At 39.8% G+C, this 22578-nt stretch overlaps 1 protein-coding gene across 2 annotated transcripts in view; it reads right to left on the bottom strand.

Annotated features, from left to right (window-relative positions):
- Positions 1–6254: 6254 nt before the first annotated feature.
- The window catches only part of hsd17b12b (hydroxysteroid (17-beta) dehydrogenase 12b), a 31037-nt gene continuing 14713 nt past the window's right edge, over positions 6255–22578 (bottom strand). Inside the window, exons 4-12 of one of the 2 annotated variants that reach the window (XR_014534977.1) lie at positions 18232–18339; positions 17724–17788; positions 16638–16682; positions 15385–15419; positions 14611–14692; positions 9618–9683; positions 8537–8686; positions 6939–7923; positions 6255–6808 (exon numbers count right to left, since the gene is read on the bottom strand). Coding sequence is in view for 1 of the 2 variants with exons in the window: in XM_083550053.1 (XP_083406179.1) it covers positions 7816–7923; positions 8537–8686; positions 9618–9683; positions 14611–14692; positions 15385–15419; positions 16638–16682; positions 17724–17788; positions 18232–18339 (659 nt within the window). In the remaining variant the exon portion in view is untranslated. Of the gene's footprint in view, positions 7924–8536; positions 8687–9617; positions 9684–14610; positions 14693–15384; positions 15420–16637; positions 16683–17723; positions 17789–18231; positions 18340–22578 lie in introns of both variants that reach the window. The other variant, XM_083550053.1, reaches the window with a different exon arrangement.

Below are 22578 nucleotides of genomic sequence, written 5' to 3'. Positions count from 1 at the left end.
ACTTGCAAAACAGTTGAATCTCTCATCATTTACAGTACAGAATATTTGTATATTTGTACAATTAATAGGTAAAAAAACGCATGCAAAAATACCACCTGCTATACATTTAAATATCGTATCATACACTCACTGTATTGCATCCCAATGTAACTCACAAGCATCCAATGTATGTGGATTGACCATGTGGTTCTTCTCCATTATGTTACCACAAAGCTGGAGGCACACAATTCTATAGGATGACTTTGGATGCAGTATAATAAAATGTTGCTTTCACTTGAACTTGGCAACCCAAACCTGTTCCAGCATGGTTTTGCCGCTGTGCACAAAGCCAGCCCCATGAAGATCTGCTTTACATGGTTTGAAGATGATTTTGAGTGGCCTGCTATAAAGTTCTGATTTCAACTCTACTAAACACTTCAGAGATGAACTGGAACACTGACTGCACCCCAGGCCTCCTCACCTACATCAGTACCTGACTTTACTCACACCCTTGTGGTTGAATGAGCACAAATTTCCTCATTCACACTCCAAAATCTAGTGGAACATCTTCCCAAAAGAGTGGAAAGAATTGTAAGAGCAAATCGGTAAATGTGGAACGCGATGCTCAGAAAGCACACATTATACTTATAACCTGGTGTCTGCAAACCTTTGCCAACATAGTGTATGTTAATGGAAATCTGCATTAAAGCCGCTAATGATCATTTCACAGCTGGAATAAATTTCAAAGCTCAAACTGACCCTTATATCTAATCTTTAAACTAGTAGCTCAGCCGTTATTCCTCATAAATGTCTTTATTTCCTAGTGGACATAAATCATAGGAATGTCAACGCAGAACCTGGTTGCGCATTTTCAAATGTACAGATATTAAATTTTGAAGTAAATTATGGTGACCCACAAGGCTCGGTACTGGAAGCACTTATTTTCAATACACATGCTTCTTTTGGGAAGAGTTTTTCCTCAAAAAATGGCATGTTAATCAACTGTATGTATCGTCCACAACAAATGACAATCCTGAGTGGTTTGTGTGCATACATTTTAAAGATAACATTTTCTTAAAAAAAAAAAAAAAAAAAAGCTTTTTATATTCTTTATTGGGGTACTTAGGCAGCAAGAAACCAGCTCAAATATGTTGAAATATGTTTAACATATGTCAAATATGTTAAATCCTGATAAATGTGGTTCAGGTGCAGATGTGTCTCCAAAACCCGAACATCCCATAATACTGGGATTGCATTCTTCCAGTCTATAAAATAATGGCCAAATCTTGACCATTTTGTGTCTGGAAAATGCAGTAAGAACCTAAACAAACTAAAAAATACAGCATTAGAACAACAAACCCTGATAATATTGGGCTTTAATTAAACACTGCGCTGGCTTCCAGTGTTGATTAACAAAAACCTGCTACTGATCTATTTCGCTGCAAGTGATTTTCTTTTTTTTTTGGCTCCGAGTATCTGAGTAAAAAAAAAAAAAAAAAAACACATTTCCATGCTTAAATTTATCATGCGTTCTGTTAGTAAGCAAAAATGTGAAAAACTTCAGTATAGAGAAACTTTTGTTCTCCTGCAAAACCCCCAGCTAAGTGTCCTAGTTTTCATTTTTAGGACTATAAGCTGAAAACTTTCCTTGTTCTTTTAGATGTATTAAAAAAAAAAGCGTGCATCTGTGGGTTCATGTGCATAGAGAATGAAGGTGCCTGTGGAATGGCTAAGATGTTGTTGTGACACTCTTATCTCACTCTTACTCCTAATTGTTGACATTGGAGCAGAGAGGAGCTAATGTCTCAGGGTGCTCTCATGCCTGTTCTACCTTCTGGCTTGCCTTTGTAGTTAAGCTTCTGAGGCTTAGCAGCATCTCAGTTGCACTAAGTTCATTATATAGACAATATGTCAAAGTACCGCGCAATCCAATTATCAAATTAAAGGGCATTTCTGTGCATAAACGCTACAGATTGCATTTTACATTAAAATTTCCGTCACATTTGTTCCTGCTATTTAATATTCTTGCGCTAATCTACATGATTACTTGTGAGGCAGTTGCTTCTGCCATCCAGCCCCCTAGCACTCATTGACTATTACCACGCTCCTTTTAAACTCCTGCCATTTTATGATTTGCAATTTGGCAGGTCGTGCATTTTCCACCCAGGCCTTCAGTGGTGTCCTACCTGAATCAATCCACCGTCTTGTAAATGTAGTTGTAAGTTCAATTCAATTCAATTCATTTCATTTTTATTTGTATAGCACTTTTAACAACGAACATTGTCTCAAAGCAGCTTTACACAGATAATGTGGTGATTAAAAATTAATATGTTCTTTATAAGTGTAAGTTTGTCCCTGATGAGCAAACCGGTGGCGACTGTGGCAAGGAAAAACTCCCTGAGACGGCATAAGGAAGAAACCTTGAGAGGAACCAGACTCAAGAGGGAACCCATCCTCATCTGGGTTGCACCGAATGTCTATTTGTAGCAGATATACGATGTTGCGGGGTACAGTGATGATGATCAGAAGCTAAAAGTAGTCCTGAGTTGATGTAGCAGACTGTTGGCATTAACTACAGTCCAAATCCATTCTCAAAGCGCCCGTTCTTACTCCGGAATTTCATGGAACCACCCAAGGCGTTGATGAGAAACCCTCCCAAGCTGCACAGAGTGGCCTCCTGATCTGATTGGTTAAAGCAACAGCTTCAAGCTACATAGAATTGAAGCTACCAAAAGCCTGTTCATTTCTGCTTATCCTTATGGGTATTCCAGGCTCAACTAATAAACATCTTTCATTAAGTAAAATCTCCCTACAGTAGAACGTTCATTTCTGTTTAAAATTGTTCTATAAAAAAAATAATGGCGATAATATACAACATATCAATTCTATAACTCAATTTATTTATAGAGCACTTTTAACAATGTACATTGTCCCAGAGAAGCCTTACAGAGATAAAAGTGGTTATAAACTTGGAATGTATAAGTTTTGTGATTATAAGGTTTGTTTTTTGTAAGTTTATTCCTAATGACTGAGCCAGTGGTGATTGTGGTGAAGGAAAAACTCCCTGAAATAGTGTAAGGAAGAAACTTTAAAAGGAACTATTTGGGGGGGGGAAAGAATCAGGGTAAAATAATGAAAATGCTTTAAAGGCAAGAGAGAGATGTCTTTGATTTTGAGGCTTAAACAGACCATTCACACTCAAAAACCTTTCAGTATGGCTGAATTAAAACAATTCTGCAAAGAAGAGTGGGATAAAAATTCCTCCACAGCGATGTTAAAGACTATCGCAAATGCTTGATTGCAGTTGTTGGCTGACCCAACCAGTTATTAGTTTTAGGGCGCACTTACTATTTCACATGGGGCCAAGCAGGTCTGGACACCTTTAATAACTGCGTATTGTATTTACTCGGGTTAAATTTGTGCAATAGAAAAATTTGCTTAAATTATCCGAATCATTTCAATGCGACAAATATAAAAAAAGAAAAAAAAGATGAAAAAATAATAAAAAAATGTAAATAAAAAAATACTTTTGCACGACTCAGTAAAACCTTAGAAAAAAAAATAATAATATAAAACGTTTTTTGAGTCGGGAATCAACAGCTTGAACTGTCATGTAAATCAGAACATTTAACTCGATAAAAAATGGTTTTAATGATGTCGAGGGATTGTGTGGAGGAAGAGAAAGACAGGACAACAGATTAAAAATGGGTTATTGATGTACTGCACATTCGGCCTTGTGACATAAAATGTGGATATAAACGAAAAAAACTCCACTCTGCTCAAAACAATTGATTTCCATCTCACCCGCTTTTTACTGCAATTCCACTATTTCTTGCTGATCAGAAAAGACTGGCTTTCGATTCATTTTCTTAAGGACTCGTCCTTGGACTCGAGTATATTCGTCTAGAGTCTGGATCTGCTTTGTGTCTGTTGTCATGCATACCAATATAGAAATGATCTCAGCTCCCTTACATGGGTTCTGAGTGACCCCTATACGATTCTTTGCTCTGGTAACATAACTAATTCGGATCATCGAGGGCTCGTTAATTAGCTAATGAGTTGAATCAGTGAAAGCATGCACTGCTATGGCCATCTTGGAGCTGATTTTGGCACCTTTGCCATACCATCTGCTCTCCTCCATAACACAGGTCCATGTCTCATTAGCTTACCGAGCAGAAAGGCAGAAGCATGTTGGTCAACTGGAATATCTTTGAAAGATTGTAAGGCTTTGTGTCTTACTGTACATCAGTCCTCAAATACTAATATGTGAACTGCAGAAAAGCTCAGAAGAACAAGCACTCGGTAAAATAAATCATAATATTCATGGTAAAATACAGGACTACTATATGCTGTAACCTACTGCAATATTATATATTTCTAGAATGTTTAGCGCTTACCTAAAGCAAGGATCTCCAACCTTTTGAACACCAAGAGCCATATTTCTAGAAATACACACTATATTGCCAAAAATATTGGGACACCTGACCTTTCCTGCTATATGTGGTTCTTTTCCAAACTGTTAACACAAAGTCGAAGGCACTCAATTCTACAAGAAGTCTTTAGATGGTGCTATAACAAAAACCCAAACACTTGAAACCCAAACCTGTTCCAGCATGGTGATGTCCCTGTGCACAAAGTGAGCTCCTTGAAGATCTGGTTTACATGCTTTGGAGAGAAAGATCTTGCTGCTATAGAGCTCTGATCTCATGCCTACTGAACACCTTTGGGATGAATGTGAACGCTGACTGCACCCCAGGTCTCCTCACCTACATCAGTACCTGCCTTTCATAACACCATTGTGGCTGAACAAAATATCCATAAACACACTCAGAAATCTAGTGAAACATCTTCCCAGAAGAGTGAAGGGAATTAGAAGAGCAGATTGGGACTGAATGTGGAATGTGATGCTCAAAAATCACATACCATAGTTATGACCAGGTGACCCAATACTTTTGGAAATATAGTGTATATTATGATGCTATAAAAACCATCAGTGTTATAGAGGAAGGCAGTAGAACAAAGCGCTGCATCATAGACAGGAATCTTATGGAGTGAGGATGAATGGAATTACAAAAGCAAGAAACACAATGAACACAGTTCAACAAGTCTCTTTTCACTGTAGCCGCATCTGCACCACCTGCATGCATCATCTCTAGCAGAAGCATCGATATTAGATTCTTCTTCTCCGTCTGTCGTTGTGGAATTAAAAAACATTAAATGCACATGAATATATTTGAGCTTGTGCAGTTTGCTACAGATGGGGTTTGCGAGGTCAGAAATCGGAATTTCATACCGGATCGGTCGAGGCCCGGGTTACCAAGACCTCCACAGGTATCATTAGCCAACAGGGTACCGGTGGAAATTGGGCTACTGTTGGCCGAAGGAGGAGAAGGAGAGGAGGAAGACGTCTACAGAGACGGCAGGGAAAGGAGAAGTGCAGGAGAGTGGAGGTTCTGGTGGGTACTTCAAATGTTGGTACTATGACTGGTAAAGGGAGAGAGGGAGCTGATATGATGGAGAGGAAAAAGGTAAATACGTTGTGTGTTCAGGAGACCAAGTGAAAAGGGAGAAAGACCAGGAACATTAGAGGTGTTTAAACTGTTCTATTATGGTGTGGATGGAAAGAGAAATGGTGTAGGGGTGATTCTGAAGGAAGAGTACAGTAAGAGTGTAGTGGAGGTGAAGAGAGTTTCTGATAGGGTGATGATCGTGAAGATGGAAGTTAAAGGGGTAATGATGAACGTCATTAGTGCCTATGCTCCACAAGTGGGTTGTGAGATGGAGGAGAAGGAAAGATTCTGGAGTGAGTTAGATGAAGTGGTAGAAGGTGAACCTAGGATTGAAATATTGGTAATTGGGGCAGACTTTAATGGGCATGTAGGTGAAGGGAATAGAGGAGATGAGAAGGTGATGATAGGTATGGTCTTCAGGAGAGGAATGTGGAAGGGCAGTTGGTGGGAGTTTTCGCTAAAAGGATGGAAATGGCATGGACACTTATTTTAAGAAGGAGGAGGATCATAAGGACAAAGAACATGCTCTATAAATAATACTGATGGGTTCTATGGTATTAAGAGGTGGGATGGCTTCAGGTAGGACACCACAGAAGAACAAGGGGTGAAATGTACCGGTATGACCCACCTCTGGAAACCACAGACATACGCTGCCTCATATCCTGTCAACAAAACATAATTATAAGCTATATTTCTATATAAAAAATTAGATTTTCTTCATTTTTAGCAAAAATAATAATTTCAGCAAATGTCATAAACGAACGATAAGATTTTCAAAAACATTTTTATTCGAACGTTAATTCTAAAAGAACGTGACTGAAGCGTTCCAGTTTATTTCTGCAAGTTTGATAACATCACTATCTGTACCTCAAACGTCAAGATATTACATGTGTGAAACATTAATAAGAGAATATGGAAGCATTTTTTCCTCTTGGCTCAGTAAGTCCTCACTACACCGCGTTAGTAACACGGTCACCCCAAGTTACCAATTAAATGCTTTAATATAATTGAGTACATTTAAAGCGATGCAAAAGCACATACAACAAAATCAGTCATCAGAGTACAACATGGCTTTTAACAGCATAAGGGGGGAAACACAATCCCCCAATTGACACATACTGTATGGACAAAAAGTATTGGGACACCTGACTTATCCAACCATGTGTTTCTTCTCCAAACTCTAAAACCTCGGAGGCATGCAATCGTATTCCTGTGACTAAAGCTCAGCTCCATGAAGATATGCTTTCCATAGGTTGAAATGGAAGATCTTCTTCTAAAGAGCTTCAATTGGACAATGAATGTGAACACTGACTGCACCCCTCCTCCCCCCCCAGGCCTCCTCAACCTCACCTCCTGTACAAACATCTAGTGGAACATCTTCCCAAAAGAGTAGAGATTATTATATTAGGGAATAAGTATTAATGTGGCACGGGATGTTCACAAAGAAACACGTACAACTCTTACGGTCACGTCTTCACAAACTTTTGTCCATATAGTGTAGAAGATAAAAGTGTTACACAAAAGCAAGACTTTAAAAAAAAAAAACGAACACAAACTGGAAGTTCTCGTGCCGTCAACACTTAAAGGTGCAGCGGATTTTAGGGACGTGTCTAGACACAAAATAATCATTTACTTTAAAGTGGACATTTGGAAAAACTGATTTTTTATAATATTGCCAAAATCGAGATCATTTCTGTTTTTAGGATTCTGACGCCGTCTTTTTTCTGGCCGTTAAACGAGCAGCACTTTTTCGCTCCTCAAGCGACTCCTAATGAGTGCACGGTTTTCAAAATGGAAATTTAGGGGGATCAGTGTGGAATTAGGAAGGAATGTCTGTGTATTCATTAAAATATTAGTTCTTCTCAGAGCAGGAGACAAACTGCTCCTTTGAGTCCAAATTAGACTGAAATTTGTCCAGGATTAAAACCTAGTCTAATAATTAAATACCACATTTTTGTGTTTTCTGTACGTGTTAATGTAAAACTCAGAGATTTCTGTTACGACCACACTTTAATCCTTTTCCGATCAATAAATCCAGAGTAGAAATGTTTAATATGTTCAATTTAAAATGGCAATAACGATGAAATGCTCGAGTCTCTTTGAAGAAAGTGAAATAAATGCAAAATACTGAAGTCGAAATAGCCAGAAGAAAAAACTGATCAGAAGAAGTGAAGCAGGAATCGACACGCTTGGAAGGAATCGACAACCAGGAATGTCCAGGAATCGATAACCTTCATCGCCAGGAAAAAACAAAAAAAAAAAAAAAGGAAATTTTTGGTTGGTCCACTAGTCTTCTCCACTCTGAAGTCCACCTGTCCTGATCTTCTCAGCCCTGCTTCTGTTTCTTCAGGTAGCGTGCACGCTGAGACAGGCCCATGTTCATGACGTACCTGTTGAGCAGTTTTGCAGGAAGTACAGACGTGGTCACCCATCCCTGCAAAAGATCAGAAAATAAAAAAAGAATGGCTCTCATTTGTTATACATGAGAATCTTCAATTAGCATATTCTCACTAATGCTGCTGTAGGAAATAAAAGATAATTACAAACAAAAATAAATGCTAAATCCAAGTACAAAATGCAAACGCCACACTGGAACCATAAAATTGAATAAATCAAATAAACACTTGTTTTATTAGATTGATTAAACAGAGCGATGGATTAAATCGGCTGCACAGAAATAAATTGATTTAAAAAAATCAATAAAATTGTAATAAATAAATGAAGAAATTCAATAAAATTGTTTACGTTTGTCAGATGACGTTCGGGGAAAACACGGACGTGTGTAAGTTTCAGTGTGTTTTCCGTTTTAAATATTATATTTTCTATAAAAAAAAAAATATGATCTACTGAACTGTTCTGCTTATTTCAGAGTATTGATACTGTATTATTATTTGCACTCAAAGTGTGAGGCAGAGACTAAACAAACATGCGTTAAAAACTAAACCGTATTCGTTTCACGTGTGCGCTGAAATACAATTCGTGTACCGTTACACCTCCAGCACACAGGGTTCAGTCTTTGAAAAACTCCAGACAGGTCACGTTCTCACCATGATAGCATGGGGCAGGTAGCCGTTCGTTTGAGTCTGAAGACCCACGGTGCTCAGCTGCGATGCCACGTAGCGATCCGGAGTGGGAATGTCCAAAGATGCTTTCTTGATCTTACTCAGCTTGGTGGTGACGAAGAAAGGCAGGACGCTCTACATCAAAGAGAACATTACAGACTTTAATAAAAAAAAAAAAAAAAATTATTCTTTGATCCTCACTGTTTTTTTGGACTGGACTTCCAATCAGAAGGTTGTGAGATCAAATCCCAGAATTTCCACGTACCATTCAGTTAGAGCAGGAAAAGGAGCATCACATTTCATAGTGATGGGCAGCATTTTTTTCTCCTTCATACCAGGGGGCACGATTATTAATCATATTTTACATCATTTCTCATTTCACACTTTATTGATGGAACGTATGTTAATGTAACGAGTAAATTTCTGCAGTTCTGCTCATTCAAATGGCCAAATTTGTTACATGACTAGCAAATGTATGCATCTAAAAACTGATTGAGAATGATGCCCATTTTCATTTTGTGGGTGGTGAAATATCGTTTTAAAAAAAAAGGAATTGTAATAATAATAAAATTCTGAATATAAAAACAATTCGGCGCATATATTTCCCCCCGAAAACATTCATTTATAGATCATTTCTGACAACATCCCTAATGTCTCAAACTGTCTCAATGAGAATCCTGTGGTTTTTAATGTCAATTTTTCTTTCGTTCTCAGTAGGGCGCATATCCTACTAATTAGTTTTACACCATAATTTTTATTACTATAATAACTGGCAGAAACTAGCGCCCTCTCCTGGTTGGAGAATTAATATCCTATTTTGAAAGCAATCTTTAAATTTTTTTCAGTGATCAGATGGACATGGATGACGTTGTTCTGATCATGCAAAGTCACAGAACCCACTCAGAGGAAAGTGCTAGTTACCCTCTTCTGCATACGTGATCCCCACAATTGCCTAGTCTCCCTATGATTGGCAGGTAAGATAAGAAAGGTCCCTCCCACCCACACAAACACACATTTTTCATCTAATGAGGACAACGCTAGTCTGTTTTTGCACGTTTTCTCTTGCCTGGATGATGATGCCCTTGCTGCTGTACTCAGCATCCAGTCCACGAGAGAAGAAATCCACAAAAGCCTGATGGGGAAAAAAAATGCAGACAGGCAATTTAACAAGATAAACTTTGTATTGAAAGAAGGAATTATAAATAAATAATTAATAAATACGTAAAACAAAATACTTTTTTGCTTTCACCCGGCTTCGTTCCAAACATTAAAGGGAACATGACATACACACACAATTTCTCCAGAAATTCTTTCTTTTAGAAATCTGATTAAACTAAAGATAAAAGTAACGCTGCTCTTTCCGAAAACTGTTGTGGGCGGAGCTAAAAAGTGTTTGCGCAACAATCGTCTGCAAGCTACGACATCGCTATAAATAAAACAGAAACAAAAACGTTAGTCTTAAATAAACTCTGGCTATCACTCAGATCCAGTCTTAGGGGGTGGAGCAAAGAGGTGGGAGGGACAGGAGACATAATTACAGCCACCCCACTGGCCACCCCTCTTGTAACTGCATTTTTAAAAGATGTAAATTATTTCTCAAATACTGATCTAGGAGAACCTGGATCGCGTCGAATTCGTAGGTAATCACAGATAGGCAACGCGAGAGATTCCAAAAATAGCGTGGTTTTACAGCGTTCGTAAAAAAGTGAGGAGACGAGAATATAAAAAAAAAAAAAAAAGATCTAAAAAAAAAAAATCCTGAAAGATTTTCAAAATAAAAACAAATTATGAAATAAGGGGCTGCGAGGGTGCGTCTAAAATTCATGGATTTTCAAAACTCAAGGGGGGGGCCTTAGAACACCACGAGTCTCCAAAATTAAACTTTTTTACAATATTCTAATTTTCTGAGATACTGAATTTTGGGTTTTCATTAGCTGTAAGTCAAAATCATCAAAATTGAAAGAATTCAATTCAATTCAATTCAATTCATTTTTATTTGTATAGCGCTTTTAACAATGAACATTGTCTCAAAGCAGCTTTACACAGATAATGCGGTGATTAAAAATAAATATGTTCCTTATGAGTAAGTTTGTCCCTGATGAGCAAGCCGGTGGCGAAAGAATAACTTCCATAACCGAATGAAGCACGGTGATGGGTGTGTGCTCTTGCTTTTACTCTGTGTGATGATTTGGGAAAAAATGTCTATTCAAAGAATTCTGCCCTTCATTATGTCTTCATACCTCATAAAAAATTTAATGAATAAATAAATAAACCTTATACGCACCAGAAAGGAAAAAAAAATTGTCACGTGTCAATTGTGACACTACAACAGTGAAGAGACTCAGAATGCATGAGTGTTTTTAAGCTCTGAATGGGCGTTAATGAACAAAAGAGAGAGACAAAATCTTTCAAAAGATAACGGCTTTGCACAAATACACAGTACAGCCCTATCCATCACGGTTCGTTTTTCCTTTCCTGTGCTTTGTTCATTTTCTTACTGCGTCCATCGACAGTAAATCCCCGTGCTCAGTGGACCTGACGACTGCAGGTGACAAACTGCTGCTGTTCCGTCGCTCGCTCTGCGAGGAAGCGTTTGTCCACGAAAAGGCCAGCGGGGACAGCCTCGATGACATCACGTGCTGCATGGGTGTTGCTAAGATACACTGAAGTCGGACAGTCTCGTCGGCTTTGACCGCTGCATGATTTTTCATATATTTGCTCAACAAATATTACAGATGGACCGATATGGGATTTTCTCTGGCGGATGCAGATATTTCGAAATCACCAGGGGCCGATGTTTGATGCCGATATTTTTTGCAGATTTTTCCTTTTCTTTCCCACTTTCGTCTAATAAATTCTAATAAGATGTGATGCAGTGCACTTGTTAGCAGGTTTTGTTCCCCAGGCCTAAACTACAGCTGGTTGAAAACTCACTATCAATACAGTTCCAAATATTTACTCTCATTCTCTCTCCAAAATTAGTATCAGCCCGGAGACACACCAAGCTAACGGTCGGCCGTCGGAGGAATGTCAAGTGGTATTCAAGTGTTGGTCGGATTTATTTTTTTTGGATGGCATCAGCTGTTTTTCGCCAAATCTGCATGTTGCTCGCTGGCAAAAAGAGAACTCCGATTAGCTTATGAGCTTGGCGAACGAGCACAGGAGAAAGAGGGAAAAAAAAAAAACGGTACATGCTTGTTGTCATTCTTGCTCTCGTCTTTGCAACATAGAAACATGATTGAAAACTACATGAATTAGTTAGTAATGATTGCGGCAGGTGGAAAACGCTGTTTGCTTTCTATATTCTAGCTCTGGGTTCTACCTTTTCCGGTTTCTCTGTTTGGACGCGGAATACAGATTACTGCCACCTGCTGGTAAGGGAGTGTTAATAAACGGCCTGATCTGCAGCACAATCGGTGAATAATTTAAAAAAATGGTGAAAAATCGGCCCGATTAATCGGTCGACCTCTATGAAAACAATTGCTGCTCACGGGCGAGAGACAGCGAAGTCGAACAAAAGCAACTAACTTACAATTTTCCTGACTGCATGATGCAGGGTTCGGGAGCTGTCTCTGGTCCTGAAGCATCCGGATAAACCCAAAGTTTTCTCCTGCTCTTTTAAAACCGAGCATGCACAGAGCAGCACATTTGCATAATGATATATGATTAGACATAATTGACCGATTTTGTATATTTACGCTCGGTGGGAGAAACACAAAGCTGACTGACGCGATGTACAGCAAACCTGGTTTGGTTTAATAGGTGGAAAATTCCGATGTTAAGATGAGGCTTTAAAAAAAAAATATTTTTTTTTAAATTGAGAAAAACATGCAGCGGCTCAACAATAAACACACTGAATGGCACCAGGCATGTGCACACACGGTATTATTCAACTTGCCCGTGGTTTCCAGGGGGGGAAAGAAATGGGGTTTTTTGTGTATTCCTGGCCAAATAATTAAAACATTATTAACAAAAAGAAAGGAAGAGTCTTTCAGTAAAACATGCATCTGTTGAATTAAAACCCTGTGCCAAACAGCTCCATTTACATAATCAGCTTCATTCTCACCAAATAAGAACTTGCTATTTATATTCTATTTTTGTAAACAATCACCTTTCCACGTACTGTTTATTATATTTATATTATCTATATTATTCGTTCATTTATCATTATTTATTCATATCAACCTGCTAGACTGCTACCGAATGGTGATCAGTGTTGGGGGTGGTATGTTGTAATTTGTTAATAATTGAACAAATAACAGAATATAATTGTATAATAAGATGAGAACTGTTTGGTGTGGAGATGAAGATCTTGAGTGGCCTACTATAGAGCTGTGATCTCATCCCTATTGAACACTTTAGGGATGAATGTGAATGCTGACGGCACCCCAGGCCTCCTCAACTCACCTACATCACTACCTGACTATACGAATGCTCTTGTGGCTGATGATGTCAACAAGCACACTCCAAAATCTAGTGGAGTAAATTAGGACTAAATGCGGAACGCGATGCTCAAAAAAGCACATTCCGTATTTATGACCAGGTGTCCGCAAACTTTTGATAATTAAGTGTATGTGGTTATTACATTACATGGTGTAATGAACACAGTCATAGCTTTTGAACTTGCTGGTGAAAAAACTTTCGCATTCCATATAAGCGCACAGATTTTATGTAAATGTTTTTGAGGTGAAAGTTCCCACTTTGTGGACAGATTTTCGAGGTTGCACTCCCTTTTATGTCTCTTCATTTACTTCAGCTTGTGACCATGAAAATATATTAAAAAAAATCACAAAATAGTACAAAATCGTGAAAGTCCCAGACGATCTTACACACATGGGAAGGGGAATAAAAAGGGGTGTGTTGATGGTGAATGAGACGAGACGAGACCGTGACCCGAGAACTGGAGCGCTGCACACCGCTGGGTTGAAAAGTCTTGTGATCTCGTGATGCAAACGCTTGTTTCAGGTCCTGCTGCTGAAAGATTTTTTTTTTGCCTTCCTCCGCTCCAACACACTCGGTTTAACTTCAGAATGCTTTTGTAATTTGGGGGGGGGGGGTGGATGAAATAATTGAATTAGTTAAAAGTTTAAAATTGAATTAAGTTTTGTCGAGCGCGCACAGTGTAAAACGTTAAGCACCGAGTCGCGAGTCTGAAGGATTCTCCACGGCCTTCATGGTTAGTTAGGCTCAAGACTTTTTCAGGAACGGAGAGAGTAGGGGAGGTGGAGGAGGTGGAGGGGCAAAGGAAATACGACACCAAAAAAAAATACTTTTAATTAAACATCAATTCAACAAAAACTGACATTCAGGTTTGGCTGTTTATTTATTGATTGATTGATTTATGCGAAGCTCAAAACAGAGTTTATTAAGCAGAAGTGTCATAAGTGAAATTGAATGAAGGAAAGAATAAGTGAGTGAGTAAACAAGGGAATGAGTGTGTGGGTGTGAAACGAATGCAAGGTAATGAGTAAGTGAGTGAGTAAACGAGTGAGTGAACGAGTGAGTAAACGAGTGAGTGAACGAGTGAGTAAATGAATAAGTGAGTGAGTGAGTGAATGAACGAGTGAGTAAGTAAATGAGTAAACGAGTGAGTAAGTAAGTGAGTAAACGAGAGAGTAAGTGAGTGGGTGAGTGAGTATACGAGTGAGTGAGTATACGAGTGAGTGAGTAAACGAGTGAGTGAGTGAGTAAGTGAGTGAGTAAACGAATGAGTAAGTGAGTGGGTGGGTGAGTGAGTAAGTGAACCAGTGAGTGAACGAGTGAACTAATGAGTGAGTGAACGAGTGAGTGAACGAGTGAACAAGTGAACGAGTAAACGAGTAAACGAGTAAGTAAGTAAGCAAACGAATGAGTGAGAGTGAGTGAGTGAGTAAACGAGTGAGCAAGTAAATGAGTAAGTGACTGACTGAGTGAGTAAACGAGTTAACGAGTGAGTGAGTAAACGAGTGAGTAAATAAACAAGTGAACGAGTGAGTGAGTAAATGAACGAGTGAGTGAGTAAATTAACGAGTGAGTGAACGAGTAAACGAGTGAGTAAATGAACGAGTGAACGAACTTACCTTTGAGGACGAGTAGAGGGTGAGCAGTGGAACGGGGTACATGCCGCTCGCAGAGGCGACGTTCAGAATCACTCCTTTAGACCTGAAATATAAGGCGGCACACAGCAGAGATTGCAGTCGGTGCAAGTTGGCGTGCAATCATTAATCATTTCGTTTAGCGTGTTTCCCTTTTTCCTAACAGGGGGGACGCAGCGCAGACGAGGACAGGAAAACTCTATTCCCATCACATAACATCCACACTATGATTTACTTTCAATTTCTGTTTCTTTTTTTAACTCTTTAATACACATCTAAAGTCTTCAAAAATGCTTTCAGGTTTCACTTTTACACACACCCCTTTTTCAAAGGCTCGGTCGAAACCCTGCTTTCACACACACAGCGGCTCGGCGCCCTCTTCTGGTGACTAATTGCAGGTTCAATTCCCCCTCAACCGTCATTGCGTTTTCTCTTTACGGTATCAAACCCTTGTGCTGTGGTGTAAAATTTTATGTGATTTCTACACATCTTTTAAAAAGCCAAGCCACGTTTAATCCCTAAAGCGACAGAATGTGCAAATCGTCGATAGATGGCGCTAGTTTGGTCCTCTGTGTCAACCCACACTGAGCTTTGCGGCTTTTCTGCCATATATCGATCACGAATACTATAATAATAATGTAAACATTGTTCTGAATTGTACTGCAAAGGAATTTGTATACATTCACCCCTGAATGGTTCAGACAAGATGGCAAAAAAATATATCCGTGCATTACTGATACATATAAAGTAATAACTCACCTCTCAACCATCCTGGGCAGCACGAGCCGAGTCATCTGGGGTAAAGACGTGAAGAAGGTAAGAAATAAAGGATCCAGATTTGCAAAAAAATGACAGACAGAAGAATAAAATCTCAACAGTTCAATAAACTACTCGATGAACTCTGAGCAACAGTAAAGAATGGTAAAGATGAGTGCTTCTCAGTGCGGCTTTTTCGGCCAGACGGTGGCGTCAGAGAACAAGCAAATTTAATGTTAAATTACTTTCAATATTCCAGATAAGAAAAGAACATTATTGTGTGGTTCTTCACCAAACTGTGACCACAAACCTGGAGGCACACAATTGTATTAAATGTTTTTGAATTTCCCTTCAGTTGAACTAGGAGACCCAAACCTGTTCCAGCATGATAAAGCCCATTTGCCCAAAGCTCCAGCTTCATGAAGACCTGCTATACATGGTTTGGAGTGGAAGATCTCCTGCTATAGAGCTCCAATGCTAATGCTATTATTAATTAATGTGAAAACCAGGCTTCTGCACCACATTAACCAGCAATGACTTTACTAATGCTCTAATGTATCTGAATGAGCACAAATCTCCAGAAAATCTATGGAACATCGTCTCAGACGAGTGAAAGTGGTAGCTCAGTGGTTAAGGCTCTGTATTACTGATCAGAAGGTCGGGGGTTCACGCCTTAAAGAACTTGAAGAACTCTGAACACCTGTGTGCCTAATTTTCACAACATTTATCGAGGGGTTTGGGAGAGTTAGATTGTATTTACCAATAACCGATTAATCAACTAATCGATTTTAAAGTAAATACTGATTTAAAAAATTATAATAAAATCCTATGAAAAAAAAAAAAAAAAAAAAAAAAGGACAACTTTATTACAAAAAGAAAAGTACAGGACTGAATCATGAAAATGTGCTTAATGAAATAAATATGAATGTTTATATTAATAAATACTTAGGGAAAATAAGGCATGCATTCAAACTGAAACAAAGTTATGCGCCAAACACAGCCAAAATGAATGAATAAAAACTGTGATTCACCTCTAGAGGCCGCTCTTGTACTGCATAACGAAACCCGGAAAAACTATCAGTATGGATTTTAGCGGATAGTTCCAACAATTAACTATCGGTGCCGAATAATCGGCAAAACCGATGAATAAGTCGACCTCTAGTATATAACATCTGATCGGAATCCGAGTCGAAATGGTTTTATCGAGACCGAACTGGATTTGCGTCACAGGATTCATGAAGGGATGCGATACTCACCTGACAAACTGAGGTGATGTTGATGTTGATCATGTTGTTGATGAACTGAAATAAGAAACACAGCAGTGTTCATTAAGCATCCGGTTTGGCAGGTCTGGCTAAGATTTAATTCAACGGGGTTAATTTTCAAGTAATACATGCGATTAAAAAAAATTTATTTAAAATTCAGTTTCAATAATGATTATAAATAATCGAAATAAATGTTTCGATTTGACAGATACAAACTAATGTTTCATTGATTCTGATTGGTCACCTTTCAAGATGACAATATTTACATTGATTTAGCAGGTCACAGATTTCTGCCACCTAGTGCTCAAACAGGGGAATGACAATAAGAGCAGAGAGAGGACCTTTGGGGCAGGATTTACTCTGCCCCATGTTCAATTCATTAACGTTTATTTAAGGATTAAGGGAGAAGCTACAACTTCTAAAAACTCTCAAAACAAGTTGTTAGATTGTGTGATGCATGTTGTTGACTGCCAGAGTCATATAATGTTATGGTACAGTAGCTCAGTGGTTGAGACATTGGACTTATGATCAAAAGGTTATGATCTTTAAATCCAAGCACCACCAAACTCAACTGCTCAGTCTTGTGAATAAGATGATAATTTAAAGATCATAAAGATCATAAAGATCTGTAAATGGGGCAAAAATAATAGGACACCTGATTTTTCTAATGCGGTGAAATGAATTTTTTCCTTTACTTGAACTAGAAGGCCCAAACCTGTTCCAGGTCCATGAAGATCTGCTTTACATGGTTTTGGTGTGGAAGATCTGCTATAGAGCTCCAACCCTATTAAACAATAAATGCAAATGCTAACAGGACCCCACACCTCCTCACCTCACCCTTTTTGATACCTGACTTTACTGATGCCCTTGTATCTGATTGAGAATGAGATTAATAGAAAGAGCAAATGGGGACTAAATGTGGAATGGGATGTTCAAAAAGCAGGTACGAATCTTAACCTCGGGTGTGCCACCAAACCCTGAGCTCACGAGCAGCTCCTGGATCACCAAGAATCCATAGGAAACATCAATAATAATGCATTTCCATGTATTTACTCAGCACAGGTTATCACTACTTACATTATCGAGGTTTGGGATGTCAAGGAAGAACTCGGGGTAAGTGTAGGACACGCCGACGTTGTTCACTGGAGGAGAGACAGAAGATGAGACTGATGAGTTCAACTCACGTCCAGCAGGAGGCAGCAAACACTAGAGTACGTGCATTAAAGGAAAATGCACTGTAGTGAAAATATCCACGATTTAAAAAAAAAAGAAAAAAGAGACAGCACTTACACAGACCACGCCTAGAACATTCTGTTCCAAATGAGGAATACGAGGGTAACATGACAGGAACAGGAAAGGAACAGTAAAGAAAAACGTGAGGAACACGAAAGGAACACTGGAAAAACAGGAGGGGAACACGAGGGGAACCTGGAGGGGAGCACTAGAGGAACACAAGTGGACACTAGAGGAACAGGAAAGGAACACGAGAGGCACACCCTGACACGTGCACACAATGGCGCACACCCTGACACGTGCGCACACTGACGCACACACTGACGCACACGCGCTCACACATTCAGCCCACCTAAGATCCCAATTTCAAGGCCAGCAAGTCCAGATTCGATCCTGGAGTAAATGTCCACCAAGCCAAAGTCTGCAGAGATGGTTTTGGTCTCGACGTTGTAGCTTCTCTCTAAAACACAACACACACACACACATTTAACACAAACACAAACTCCAACACCAACACACCTGCACCTTTCATCAGCCTTCATCATCCTGATGGACAAAACACAACAATCAGAAAGCAGGAGACGAGCAGATGGACATGAAGACAAAGAAGATATGAGGAAAACAGCTAGGGGGAAAAAAATAAACAAAACAAAAAAAAGAGAGAGAGAGAGAGAGAGAACTGGGTATGGGGTGGGGGAGTGAGAGAGAGAAAAAAACGATTAAAAAAGAAAGATTAAATGAAAAAGAAAATGAGAGAAAGGGAAGGAAATTGTGGAAAAGAAAGAGAGGAAGACGGAAAGTGGAAGAAAAAAATAAGACAGTGAGGGAGGAATATGGATTAAGTATGAAGGAACTACTGAAACAAGTTGTGAAAGAAAGAAAGAAAGAAAGAAAGAAAGAAAGAAAGAAAGAAAGAAAGAAAGAAAGAAAGAAAGAAAGAAAGAAAGAAAGAAAGAAAGAAAGAAAGAAAGAAAGAAAGAAAGAAAGAAAGAAAGAAAAATGATGAGAAGAAAAGGGGTGTTGAAAGGAGAATAAAAGCAGGCAGGAGTGAAACAGAGAGATGGAGAAAAGAGGGGCTGTGTGTGAGAGAGAGAGAGAGAGAGAGAGAGAGAGAGAGAGAGAGGCCTCCATTCATGCTGTTCATCTATACCCACACTGAACACACTGTCCTGCTTACGGGAGCCAAATAGAAATAAACAAAATCAAATAAATAAATGAACATTAATTAATTAATTATTTAATTATTTAATTAATTGAGTAGAAAGAAATTACTGTTTTTAATTAAATAAAAACTTCATAAATATAAACAAACAAATTTACCATGTATACAAATGTAAAATAAACAAATAAAAACAGATGGAATCAAATAGAACAGACAGACAGACAGACAGACAGACAGACAGACAGACAGACAGACAGACAGACAGACAGACAGACAGACAGACAGACAGACAGACAGACTCCTACAGGACAGCGCTGTGTTTGAGTGTCAATGTAAGAGACTGTTGTTTTGTGAAATGATTTCTGTCACATGTTCATGATTAAAAGAATTAAAAAAAAAAGTGTGTTTGCTCTGACGTGGTCCTCCAGAACGTATCACAGCATGCACCTCTACCTGCGAGTGTCCCTCAGTGCTGCAGCAGTCATGCAGCGAGACCGTCTCTCAGCTCCGTGCTAAAAATAGCTCAGTTCATTAACATCGAACTCATTCAGCAAAAGGAGACACAAACACACACACACGCACACAAGCAGCTTTTTCCCTCTATCACGATTCACACACACACACACACTCTCACAATGCTCACACAGACCCTCTCATTCACTCACACACACACGCACACACACACACAGACCCTATCTCACACACACACAGACCCTATCAAACACACACACACACTAATGCTCTCACAATGCTCGCACAGACCCTCTCAATCACACACACACACACACACACACACACACACACACACACACACACACACACACACCCTCTTATACACACTCACACACTAATGCTCTCACAATGCTCGCACAGACCCTCTCAATCACACACACACACACACACACCCTCTTATACACATTTACACACTAATGCTCTCACAATGCTCGCACAGACCCTCTCAATCACACACACACACACACACCCTCTTACACACACACACTCGCATCATTCATACACTGACTCTCACTCATTCACACACTCGCATCTAAGCTCTCTCGTGCGCACGCACACACTCAATGCTGACACAGACCCACTCATTCACTCACACACACACACGCGCTTTCACAATGCTCACACAGACCCCCTCATTCACTCACACTCGCATCATTCATTCACTGACTCTCACACTGACTGTCACTCATTCACACAAGCACTCGTATCCAAGATCTCTCTCTCGCGCGCACACACACTCTCAATGCTCACACAAACCCTCTCATTCACACACACGCTCTCATAATGCTCACACAGACCCCCTCATTCACACACTCGCATCCAAGCTCTCTCTCTCTCTCTCTCTCTCTAGTGCACACGCACACACACACACACACTCTCACAATGCTCAAGCAGACCCTCTCATTCACACACACACACACACACACACACACACACACACAGGCTCACTAACGCTCTCGCAATGCTCACAGACCCTCTCATTCACACACACACACACACACACACACACACACACACACTCTCACAATGCTCACACAAACCCTCTCATTCACACACATGCTCTCATAAGGCTCACACACTGACTCACTTGTTCACACAAGCACTTGCACACGGCCACTCACTTGCATACAAGCTCTTTTTAGCGCGCACACTTATACACAAACACTGTCACGCACAAACTCACACACACACACACACACACAGGCACATATGAGGATACACATGAGGACCGTATCACACAGACATGCACACATGAGGATACACAAACACTCACACACAAACAAACAAAAACTCTCTTCTGTTCTCGTACACAAACACACAAACACTTTCACGCATGCAAATACTCACACACAAACTCACGCTCTCACGTACTCAAAGCACACACACACACACACACACACACACACACACACACACACACACACAGGTTTACACTTCTTAAACCCGGTACAGTTTTTGTGCTCGGGTTTGATCCGAGCCCCTTCTGCTCAGCATGACGAGCCGCAGCCGTGCACTGTGGTGCTCCTCTTCTCCTCTCCTCAGCTCCACTGCTGCTCGCTCAGGTGCACCTCCGAAAATCAATTTCACTCCAGCATTTAAAGTTCGAGCAAATAATTCAGAAACGCAACATATTCTCTACTCGAACGCCGACACTCAGACGAGCAATCCTGCCTCGGCTCTGTCACGGAGGCTTCAGAACCGCCTCTTTCGGGATCTCAAATTGGTTGGTTAAAAGCTTCAGAAGAAGTTCAGACATGATTTTATTAGATCCGCTCTACAACGGCCCTTTTTCTTATAGTTATCTATTAAAAATCCCTGGAAACTCAAGTCTTTCCACTAATTCCATATAAACTAGAGGTAAAAGTTTGTGGACTCGTGACCATAAGATTGGTTTTTGTGCTTCTACATGAACATCCCGTTCCACATTTAGTCCCCATTTGCTCTTACACAAACCTCCATTCAGATACAAGAGCATTAGTAAAGTCAGGTCCTGATGTAGGTGAGATAAGGAGGCCTGGGGTGCAGTCAGCACTGACATATTATTCAGTAGGGTTAGTTCAGAACTTCATAGCAGATCTTCCACTCCAACCGATGTAAAGTAGAAGTTAACAGAGCTCTGTTCGTGCACTGCATTGTCATGCTGGAACAAGTTTGGGTCTCATAGTTTAATTATACAACTGTGTACCTCCAACTTTGTGGTTCTTTAACAGTTTGGAGAAGAACCACATATGGCTGGAAAAGTCAGGTGTCTCGATACTTTTATCCATATTGTGTACATCAGGTTGCACCATCCAGTCAGCCAAGAACAGGAAAAAAAACCCTACTTGTACCAGAGTCAACCTCTGCTCCGGTCAAAGCCCACAGAGATACAGGTTTAAGTTGGTGAGATTTTAGTTTCTCCATTCTGAAGCTGTAGGCCTGCATCTGCATGGTATTATAAACAGTAGTGCAGCCCCCTGATCAGCCCACGGAACAACTGCGTGATCAACTCGTGGAACAGCTGCATGATCAAATTATGGAATAACTACGCTATCAGCTCATAGAAAAACAGCTTAATCAGCTCATGGAATATCTGTGAGATCAGCTCGTGGTATAGCTTCACGATCAGCTCATGGAACATCTATCTGACTGCTAATAGAATAACCGCGTCATCAGCTCATGGAATAATTGCGCAATCCACCCATGAAACAGCTGCGTGATCAGCCCGTGGAATAAATGCATGATCAGCTCATAGAATAGATGTGAGATCAGCTCATTAGATAGCTTCACGATCAGCTCATGGAATATCTGAGATCAGCTCATGGAATAGCTTCACGATCAACCCATGGAATATCTGTGAGATCAGCTCATAGAATAGCTTCACGATCAGCTCATGGAATATCTATCTGACTGCTAATAGAATAAGTGCATGATCAGCTCATGGAACAGCTGTGTGATCAGCGCAAGGCAATAGCTGCGTGATCAGCTGATTGAATAATTGCACGATCAGTCAATGAAACAACTGAGTGATCAGCCCATGGAACA

Source organism: Silurus aristotelis (genome assembly GCF_946808225.1).
Source record: "Silurus aristotelis genome assembly, chromosome: 9".
Classification (NCBI taxonomy): domain Eukaryota; kingdom Metazoa; phylum Chordata; class Actinopteri; order Siluriformes; family Siluridae; genus Silurus; species Silurus aristotelis.
The sequence above is the reverse complement of the archived record's forward strand: the minus strand, read 5'-3'. Positions and strand labels throughout refer to the sequence as shown.